We start from the raw sequence: 10,755 nt of genomic DNA, 5'->3' as shown, positions 1-10,755 counted from the left end.
GCAGCACAAAGGGCACTGGGGCAGACTTAAACCCCAGCACTCATCTTCCTGTCCTCAGGCTGCCCCTGGCAGGATTTCATGATTTCCCATGAACAGGAACTTGCCCATAATCTGCAGAACAGGAAACCTTCTCCCTTGAGGGTCCTGGGACCTCCTTCCGGACTGGAATGGTGAGGGCTCTCTGTAGGACCTAGCTCAGCAGAATTGTGCCTATCAAGTAGCTTGGCAACCCTGAACGTGGAGTCCAGGAGCCTTAGGTTTGGAAGAAGGGACCCTGCTTTCTCCAGCAAGAGACAGGAGGAAGCACAACCCCCAGGGCCTACCAGTGGAGAAAGCAGCGGTAGGATGCTGGGGCCCCAAGCAGCCCAGCTCACTTCACAAGCATGCCAGCAGGGGAATGCCAGGGACTGTGGGGAGCAGGAGGAAGGCTACCGAGACATGCTGCTGCAGAAAGTCAGCTGCTCTCACACATACAAAACCCTGCAGGCATTCCAGCTGTGGCCAGGAGCCAGCGCCTCCCTGCTGGGAAGGAGCCAGTCACCTGGCAGCCACTCTTAAATAGGGCAAAGGGGAACGGGCAGCAGCAGGTGGAGGGTGGCCTAGGGAAGGAATGCATACTCTGCCCACACCACAGTTTTTTTTTTTTAAGATTTATTTTATTTTTATTACAATGTCAGATATACAGAGAGGAGGAGAGATGGAGAGGAAGATCTTCCGTCCAATCATTCACTCCCCAAGTGAGCGCAATGGCCGGTGCTGTGCCGACCCAAAGCCAGGAGCCAGGAACTACCTCCAGGTCTCCCAAGCGGGTGCAGGGTCCCAAATCTTTGGACCGTCCTCAACTGCTTTCCCAGGCCACAAGCAAGGAACTGGATGGGAAGTGGAGCTGCCAGGATTAGAACCGGTGCCCATATGGGATCCCGGCACGTTCATAGGTGAGGACTTTAGCCACTAGGCCAAGCCGCTGGGCCCTACACCACAGTTCTTGAACTAGCCCTGGCCCAAGGGGCAAAAAACACCACCGCATCCAGGACCTCACTGCCCCAAGGATGGAAAGGGAGTGAGCTGGGGTGCCAGTGAGTGTGAACTGCTAAGAGCTGAAAACCATCAGCATGAGGGCTTGATGTGTGCGAGGCCAGGTTGTACAGCACAGGGCTGCCCTTCACCGTGGACCAGCTGCCCAGTGGTACCCAAGCTAAGCCAATTGCCTCATAGGTCAGATACCCTTAACTGATTGGCAGTAATAGGGCACAGGCGGGGGGTGTGTGTGTATGTGCATGCACATCAGCACCTGTGGCAAATGTTGGTTCTGGCAGAACAAGGGGAGAAGGCACGTTGCCGTGACCTAAGACTGATCCTCCCTAGTGTTTTCACACTGGAGAGAAAGGCAAGTGGGCAGCCAGGGACATCCACAGCGACAGGCCCAGGCAGGGATGGGCAGAGCCACTCCTCCAACCCCCAACCACACCAGGTTCTATCCTTCCTCCAGGGGCATAACCCTGGTCCAGGAAGCCTGCAGAGTTTGAAGACGCTATCTTTACACACATAGAAGGAATCAGGCACTGGGAAGGCTTTTGTTTGTTCCAGATAAAGTGGTATATGGGATGGGGACTAAGGCAGTGGAGAAGATACAGGCCTGTGTCCTCTTCTGGCAGCGTCTGAATTCAAGTCTCACCTCAGCTGCCAATTCCAGCTCCCTGTTAACATGCACCCTGGGAAGCAGCAGGTGCCAGCTCAAGTCCCTGGGCGACTGCCACCCACGTGAGAGACCTGGTTATAGCTCCTAGCTGCTGGGTCACTCCTGGCTTGGCCCAGCTCTGTTATGGCTATGGGAGAGTGAATCAGCAGATAAGAATTTTCTGTGTATATATCTGACTTTCCAATAAAAATAAATAAATCTTTGAAAATTTAAATATGTTTTAATGTAGATTCAGATGGCCATAAAATAAAAAGAAACCATTCCGGAGGGACAGCAGCTGGGCTGAGTCACAAGGAGGGGGTTTCACTTAGGTAGGGGAGAGGGGTCTGAATGCATCAGGGAGCAGGCTGAGCATTGGTTTTGTAAGGAGTTATTCGAATATCCCACCCTGGACCAGGCACTGTTTCTTCTTCCTCACAGCTTAACGAAATTCGCCCCAGTCCAGCCATCCACCAATCACATGTAACTCAGCATTTCACCTGAGAATCCCACCCCAATCTTCCAGCCCCTTCCCCAACCCCGCCCACTCACCAATCATCCCTAGGCATTCACCTGCAGTCGCCAATAGCCTGGGGCCTGCCCTAATCCCTCCCAATCCCCGCCCCCCACACCTTGCAGACAAAAAGGCCCCCAGGTGCAGCTCGCTCTCTCTTTTCTTCCGGCCTCCCTTCCCATTTCCCTTCCCCTTTTCCTTTTCTCTCCACCACCTCCACCCCGTTCCTGCCCGCTGGAATAAACCTCCTAAGATACCTCGTTGAGTCTGGTGTTTTTGGCTCAAGGTAAAGAACCAGGCTGCGGGAATTAGCTGCGAGTAAAAATATTGTAATATTGCAAGAACTAGAACTCTTTTAAATAACTAACAGGTTTCCTAGGAAACAGCCAGCAACCCCTGCCTGTCCCCTGGTACGAAGGAGAGAGGCGGGGGTAGGGGCAGGATGGCAAGATATGGGAGTTGAGAGAGTGACCAAGTCCACACAGTCTGTAGTGTGGCCACAGCCCAACCCTGACAAGAGGGTACAAAGGGGTGGTATGGGAAACCACGCTTGACCCTGCCTGCTCCATGAGCCTCCCTGCCAGGCCCCCTCCCTCCACAGCATCTCCCTGCACACAAGCCTGGGACCACCAAGCAGCCTGTCTCTGTGGATCTCACCCGGCCCTGGGGCACTAGGGCAGAGCCTTCAGGGACCATGGTGGGCCTGAAGCCCTCTGAGGTGCCCCCCACCACAGCCGTGAAATTCCTGGGTGCAGGCACTGCAGCCTGCTTCGCTGACCTCCTCACATTCCCGCTGGACACAGCCAAGGTCCGCCTGCAGGTAGGTGTCCGGCCAAGGCTCAGGGCTGGCTCTCTACGGTGGTACCCCACCCACACCCACACCCACACCCCACTCTCTCCCAACCTTTCTCCTTGCCCCACCCCATCCTCTGCCGGCTCAGATCCAGGGGGAGAACCCAGTAGCCCTGGCAGCACCGAGTATGCAGTATCGCGGCGTGCTGGGCACCATCCTGACCATGGTGTGCACCGAGGGCCCACGCAGCCCCTACAATGGGCTGGTGGCCGGCCTGCAGCGCCAGATGAGCTTCGCCTCAATCCGCATTGGCCTCTATGACTCCGTGAAGCAGTTCTATACCCCCAAGGGAGCTGACCGTGAGTGCTGGGGGTCGGGGGGAACCCCAGATGCTCCAAGGCCAGAGTGGGGAAGGGAAAGCAGAAGCTGGCATGGGAGTCAGGGGACCTGAGTAGATCCCATGCCAGGGCAGAGCTGTGCTCAGGGTTGTGTTGTGGGGTGTGCGGGGCAGTGGAAAGCCTGTCCCAGCTCAGGGGAGGAACACAGGCAGGAGTGAGCACGTGCCAGCAGAGAGCACCAAGGCCCAGCGCCAGAGGCCCACACTCTGTCCCTGCCCCTTCCTCCCACTCCAGACTCGAGTGTCACTATCCGGATTCTGGCAGGCTGCACCACAGGAGCCATGGCAGTGACGTGTGCCCAGCCCACTGATGTGGTAAAGGTCCGTTTCCAGGCCAGTGTGCACCTGGGGCCCCGCAGTGACAGGAAGTACAACGGGACTATGGATGCCTACAGAACCATTGCCCGGGAGGAGGGGCTCAGAGGCCTGTGGAAAGGTAGGCCTGGGCTCCCAGAGGCTGAGTGTACATGACCTGGCTGCAGAAAGAACACCCCTGGCTGCTAGCCTGCCTGCCTCAGTTCCACTGCAGATGCCCTCAGCCTGTGCAGGCGCCCCCTGGGGTGGAGGCATGGACAGGATCACTCCTGCACTCTGAGGCTGGCAGCTTGGCCTCAGGTAGGATGTGCTAGGTGTCCTGCCAGATGCGGAAGAGACCAGACTGACCTCCCAGGCTGAACTTCAAAGGCTGAGGAGGCAAAAGCTCTGGGGTGTGAGACTGGGAGGGAAGGGCCTCCATGCAGGGCTGCCAGTGTTGCTAAGCAACATCCCAAACTGGTTGAGGTGTTGTAGAATTCCCAAATTGTATCAGTTCACCTGATGCACAGAAAGCCAGTCACTGACATCCGGGTGGTGGAAGGAGGGTAGGCATTTCTTCAAAAGCACAAAGCAAAGAGCTGGGCAGCTATTTCTTAATTCTTAGGCTCCCTGAGTTAAGGGTGTCTTTGCCTGTTCTCTGAATTCACTACCTTAAGGAAGTGACCCAGCTGGTCTTCCAAGTTTCTTACAGATTGAAGCTGGGGCTAAGAGGTGCGTGATCAGCTCATGTTCAAGTTCCTGGTTGGCCAGTGGAGCTTGTAACCTTTCCTTTGATTGGTCAGTGATGCCATGCTCTTTAGCAAATTGATGATTGCCAGGTGGGCTCCAGCTGTTCTGGGGTTTACATGGAGGTGGCAGTTACATTCTGCCCATTCCTTGGATTTCTTGCACAAATCACTCCAGGACACACTGGCCATGACATTTCTTATCTATTGGAGGTTCAGTGATTAGAACCTTAGGAGGCTAGCTGAGTCACTCCCTTGAGGCAGTGAATTCAGAAGACAGGCGAAGATAACAGAGACAGACAAGGGGCTGGGTCCTGCTTTTCTATGATGGGGGTTCAGTTTCAGGAGGATGCTAGAGGTACCCAAGGGAAGCTGCTGCAAGGACTGGGGTACAGGGACATGCAGGTAGCACAAGGTGGGGAGCTTCCCTGTACCTGCAGAGTGACCACCTCAACACCTGTCTGCCTTCTTTTGCAAATGGACAGGAGTTCTTTTGAGTCTTGTCAGGACAAGCAGTGGCCTGGGAAGTTTCGGGCAGACACCACGGTCCCTGCCCAGCTCTGTGCTCACTTGCTGCATGTCCACCCAGAGCACTCTTTGTTTTTTTTTTTTTTTTTTTTTAAGATTTATTTTATTTTTATTACAAAGTCAGATATACTGAGAGGAGGAGAGATAGAGAGGAAGTGGAGCTGCCGGGATAAGAACCAGCAGCCATATGGGATCAAGGCGAGGACCTTAGCCACTAGGCCACGCTGCCGAGCCCGAGCACTCTTTGTTATTCCACTCCCTCAGGACCTTGCCAGCGCTACATTCTGTCAGGCCCCGCTCTTCCAAATAATGAACAGCGTTTCCTGACAGTAGTCCGGTCTCACAGAGGCAGATTTTAGGTTAACAGCTACTGCAGATTACCTCCAAAGTGTGCCCCCACTCCATCCTGCACAAACGGGCATCCGCATGTTCTCTCTCCCTGAAGAGATCACAGCTCATTCAGAGTTGCTAAGCCTGGGAGGCAGATGTGGCTCCTGCTTAGCAGGGATTAGACTCCTCCAGCTGAGAGCACCGCACTGGCGGCACTGCCTATCCCATGCCAGGGCCTGTGGTCTGGTTAATTAATCCTGTGCCCTACTCATTAGTGTCTCACCTACCCCTGCCACTCTCCTAACAGGCACTTTGCCCAACATCACGAGGAATGCCATTGTCAACTGCGCTGAGATGGTAACCTACGACATCATCAAAGAGAAGCTGCTGGACTCGCACCTGCTCACAGGTAAGGCCTGGGGCTCCTGGTACACAGCCCTCCCTTCTCATTTAAAAGAACTGGGAGGTACTTTCCAGTACAGCATGGGGTGGGTAGGATAGAAGCACCAGTCCTCGCAGTGATCTTGAAGTGAGGGCTTCTCACCTCCAGCAAGGTGGTTGAGCTGGATAAATCCGGCTCCAGGATGGCCCAGCTCTAGCTCAGCAAGAGCTTAGACAGAGCTTTGGTCCCCAGGCACTGTGAGAGGGAGGATGGGCAGAGTTCCTGGTGGCCCTGGGAACTAATGCTTAGCACAAGGAACAGCACAGGTGTCTCCCTAATGCTTTGTCCTTCCCCTCCCTCCCCACACGCCACAGACAACTTTCCCTGCCACTTCGTCTCCGCCTTTGGAGCCGGCTTCTGTGCCACGGTGGTGGCCTCGCCAGTGGACGTGGTGAAGACTCGATACATGAACTCCCCTCCGGGCCAGTACCTCAGCCCCCTGGACTGCATGCTCAAGATGGTGGCCCAGGAGGGCCCTACAGCCTTCTACAAGGGGTGAGTCACCTCCTCCAGTGTCTAGCTCTCCCTGTGTCCCCAGTGACACCCCTGACAAAGTCTGTCTGGGGAAGCGTTAGCGAACAGGCCAGCTGCTACGCCACCAAGGAGAAGTACTAAGAGCTATGACAGTGAAATGGGCAGAAAATGAGCCAAACCTGCCTTGGGGAACTAGGGAAGCCTTACCAAGAGGAAGGAGCCTAGGGATAGGGACAAGAACTGTCCCCTCTGAAACTTCCTGGGCAGGAGTGGAGGAGGGAAAGGAAGTTAGCGCACCCAGTCTCTGCCCACACCCTGGAGGCTGCTGAGGTGCCTTCTTCACCACCGTAATGCTCCACCCACTCTCCTGCTTCTATGCCTGCGGGTTACCCCACCCTCTGCCTGCAGGAACAGAGAGGCCCCAGAACTTGAGCCATTCTCCACTGATTTCCCTAGCCATTAGCATGGAGCTGAATAGAAAGTAGAGCAGCCAGGACTAGCACCTCGGGACGCAGGTGGAGGGTTAACTTGTTACATCAAGTTGCCAGTTGCCAGCCCCTATTTGGTATCATTTTATGGTGTTATCTCAGCAACCTCCCTGGGCTGGGCAGCTGTCTCCATGCTTACTGAGGAAGTAGCCGAGTGCTAGAGAAATTGAGTAGCTTGTCTAAGGTGGCAGAACCAGGGCTCCCCCTCAACCTGGGGCTTCTCCCACAGGTCAGCTCTCCACTGGCCTTTTCACCTCCCACCATGTCTCCATCAGATCATTGTCTGTCTGGGACCCTGACGTTAGATCGCGTCCAACAAGCCAACAGGAACAACTCTGGGCATCCATAGTCAAACTGTCTTCCCATGGAGAGGCTGCCTGACAGGTGCTCCACCGTGCCAGTTATTAGGTGGAACACTTGTCTCAGTTTATTCTTTCACTTGTCAAAATGTTTACTGAACATATATATGAGTGCCAGGCCCTGTGTCATGCTCCCCTCAAACAGGAGCAGACAGTGGGTGACCTGTATTGGGTGTTGGTGGACCACACAAGGAAATGGGCTCAGAAAAATTAAGGAGGATTTTTTGTTTAATTGCTTGCTTGTTTATTGAGCTGGTACAAACTAGTAGACCTAGGATTTACTTATATACATATAATTTTTGTTTACATGTATGTTTTGTTTTTATTTGAAAGAGTTTCAGAGAGAAAGAGACAGAGATATCTTCCATCCACTGGTTCACTCCCCAAATGAGCGCAATACCCAGATCTGAGCCAATCCAAAGTCAGGAGCCAGGAGCTTCTTCTAGGTCTCCCACGTGGGTGCAGCAGCCCAAAGCCTTGAGCCATCCTCCATTGCCCTACCAGGTCACAAGCAGGGAGGAGCTGGATCAAAACTAGAGCCATAGGAACACAAACTAGTGCCCATATGAGATGCTGGTACCATAGACAGAGACTTTGCTTGCTACACCATAGTGCAGGCCTCTAGAGCTAGGATTTTAACTCAAGTTAAAAGTCTGACTCTAGAGTTCACACATGCTGTCGACCCTTGTGAGCTCTTGGAAAAGGCCACAGCTTGATGCCTGCCAAGCTGAGTCCTTCAGACTGCAGAGTGCCCAGTCAGGCAAGGCAGGAGAAGGTGGAAGATGGTCCAAATACAGGAGAAATGGGCGATGGTTAGAGATCCTGGTGTGGCTGGGGAAGTGTTAACTAGCTAAGCCCATCAGGGACAGAGCGCTAGAGAGAGGATTATTGGGGAGGGAGACTGGGGGTGAGGAGGGAGAGTGGCAGGTCATGGCCAGAACACCAGTGCCTCTCTGGGTCTGCGATTGGCAACCATAATGAGGACCACCTCCTTGCTATGTATACTACCATTACCCTGACAGGCTTCTGGGGGCTGGGAGGATGGAGTCACATTGGGCCTCTCAGTTGAACCCTGAGTCTGAAATTGACTGGCTATGAGGTTTGGGTTGAGCCACTTCATCTCCCTCTGCCTGTTTCTGAAAAAACAAGCAACCTGGCAACAGTGTCCCTAGAGAGCCTTGCATAGTCATCTACTTCAAAGTCAGCTCATTTCTTTCCTCCCCTGACTCCAATTTCTGCCTGAACCCCACCCCCAGAAGGGATGAGAAAGACACAGTGAATTGCAGGAATGCTGCTGGCTTCAGTGAAGGTTCCTTGGCAGCGCCAGCACTGGCTGCCGGGCAGAAGAGGGGCAGGAGTGCTCTCTGTGCAGGCTCTTGGCTGATGTATGGGTTGTCTTTCTCATCAGATTTACACCTTCCTTTTTGCGTCTGGGAAGCTGGAATGTGATGATGTTTGTCACCTATGAGCAGCTGAAACGGGCCTTGATGAAAGTCCAGATGTTTCGGGAATCTCCGTTTTGAACAAACCCCAGTAGCTCACGTGGGACTGAACTTGCGCAAAGCCAGTTAACAGCACAGAGCATGGATGCACACAGGTGCAGACACTGGCCCACACGTGTTTACATGAACTGTTCACTTGTTGCTGATTCAAGAGCTAGAAGCCGTGGCAAGCATTCTTGTCTTCAGTGCTTGGTTTTAAGAGCACTTTCATTTGGATTGACAAGATGGAGACTAAATTATATTAATTTTTGAAGACCATTAAGTTGGATGCCTAACATTTAGGCAAGAGAAAAATAAATAAATACAAACATCCATTTGGATAAAACCAAAGATGGCAAGCTTGTGTGCCCTGGAAAAGCTCATGAGGACAGGACAGGGGTGTCCCATGAGACAGTTGGCCATCAGCCATGATGTCTAGAGGGACGCCATGAATGCCAACACAAAGCTGCAACCACAGCCTTGAGCGTCATCGCACACAAAGCACCTGCTTGCTGGCAGTGAGTCTGTCACCAGACTCGACATGCATTCTGGAAAATGTCAGAAACAAAAGGGAGAACCCATGCCCAGGGGCACCATTGTGTCATCACAACAGACTCTGAGGATGCTGGAGACCCAGAGAGCAGCCTCAATCTTGTTTCCTGCAAAATGGGGACTGTTGAGCCCTTGCCTATCTACCTCCCTCAGGAATGTTCAGAGGGAGAAGTGGGAAACTGAACAAGAAAGCACTTAATCGGAGCAGAACACCATTGAAGACATCTGCATCCCACATTAGAGTTCCTGGTTCAATCCCCAGCTCCACCTCCTGCCTCTGTCTTGGTGCGAATTTGTACCCTGGGAGACAATGGGGCTGGCCCAAGAATTGGGTTCCTGCCATCCATGAAAGGGACTAGATTTGAGTTCCTGGCTCTCAGCTTCAGCCTGCCCATTTGGGGTATCTAGGGAATAAAGTAGCAGATGAGAGAGAGAGAAAAGAAAGTTCTCTCTAAACCTTAAATGTAGGTACTTCAAAAAGAACCATGGGAAAAATGTATGTAAAAGATAACATTTTGGTGCAAAAACAAGTTTGAACTCCATACATGGCCTTTTAATAACCCCCTTTTCATGAACTTTGTGGAGTGCCCACATGGAAGGACTAAACCTTGGGATAGATTTTGTCAGGGGGAGACATTTTGGAAAGTCATAGTTGCCTAGAGGTGAGATGGAAGGAAACAGGGCCTGAGGCTGGTGTGGACAGCTGGTGGTGCCAAGAAGCTACCGGAGCCCAGTCCCTCACAGCCCCTGCTCCCTGGCTCTAGCAAGAGGTGTCTGGAAGAGTTGTGGGACTTTGGGAGTAGAGGATGGATACCCCACTGGAGCCAGAACTAACAGGACTTGGGTTTTGTGGAAAATGACTCATTAAAGGAACTCACACCTTGGCGTGGCAATGAGAACACTGGTTTCATAGCTTCTCTTTCTAGGACAGTTTTCCTTTTTCACCCCGGGCCACCTGTGTGTCAGGGTTGGTCCAGGTCTGGTCCCCGCTGCCCTCTTTCCCTCACTCCAATCGCAGGTTCTGGGAGCTTCAGCTGCACCAGCTGCAAGAGCTAGATTCGAAACAGGTACCCACATCCATGCTGAGTGCTATAACATGATGCCAACTGGCAGCACTTTTTTCCTGCTGCTGCTTCACAGGGTGATCAGCCCAAAACCTCAGCTTCACACTTCCTAGCTTGTGGCCCCTCAGTGCCCTAAAGGAACACAGGCTCAGCTAGCCCCACTTTGTCTGCTTCCTGAAGTGCCAGTCTAAAATGCTTCCCCTGATGGGCTGCTCCTTCCCTGACTATGGTTGCATCACATGGAGCAATAGGAGATCCACCCACCCTCAGCCCTGGCTTCATTTCAGTGACCTCTCCCCCCATGCACATACTCAGACTGGAGAGTTCAAAGCAAATGAACAGATGAATATTTTGATGTAGTGTCTGGCTTGGCTTCCTTTTTTTAAAGAATTTTAAATATTTATTTAAGGCAGATCACCTTTACAGAGAAAAGGAAAGACAGACAAGAAGATATTCCATCCGCTGGTTCACTCCCCAAATGACTACAATGGCTGGAGCTGAGGCAATCTGAAACAAAGAGTTTCTTCCAACTCCCACGTGGTGCAGGGCCCCAAAGCTTTAAGCCATCCTCCACTGCCTTTCCAGGCCACAAGCAGGGAGCTGAGTGGAAAGTGG

At 52.8% G+C, this 10,755-nt stretch overlaps 1 protein-coding gene across 1 annotated transcript; it reads left to right on the top strand.

Moving 5' to 3' along the window:
- Positions 1-2,578: 2,578 nt before the first annotated feature.
- On the top strand, positions 2,579-8,851 carry UCP3 (uncoupling protein 3). The gene is made up of 6 exons (XM_058663573.1): positions 2,579-3,012; positions 3,134-3,344; positions 3,618-3,818; positions 5,588-5,689; positions 6,037-6,217; positions 8,452-8,851. The coding sequence occupies exons 1-6, from the start codon at positions 2,887-2,889 to the stop codon at positions 8,564-8,566; spliced, it is 936 nt and encodes a 311-aa protein (XP_058519556.1). The 5' UTR covers positions 2,579-2,886; the 3' UTR covers positions 8,567-8,851.
- The last annotated feature ends 1,904 nt before the right edge of the window (positions 8,852-10,755 follow it).

This window comes from Ochotona princeps, chromosome 4 (assembly GCF_030435755.1).
Source record: "Ochotona princeps isolate mOchPri1 chromosome 4, mOchPri1.hap1, whole genome shotgun sequence".
NCBI lineage: Eukaryota > Metazoa > Chordata > Mammalia > Lagomorpha > Ochotonidae > Ochotona > Ochotona princeps.
Note: the sequence above shows the minus strand (reverse complement) of the source record. Positions and strands in the feature narration are given on the sequence as shown.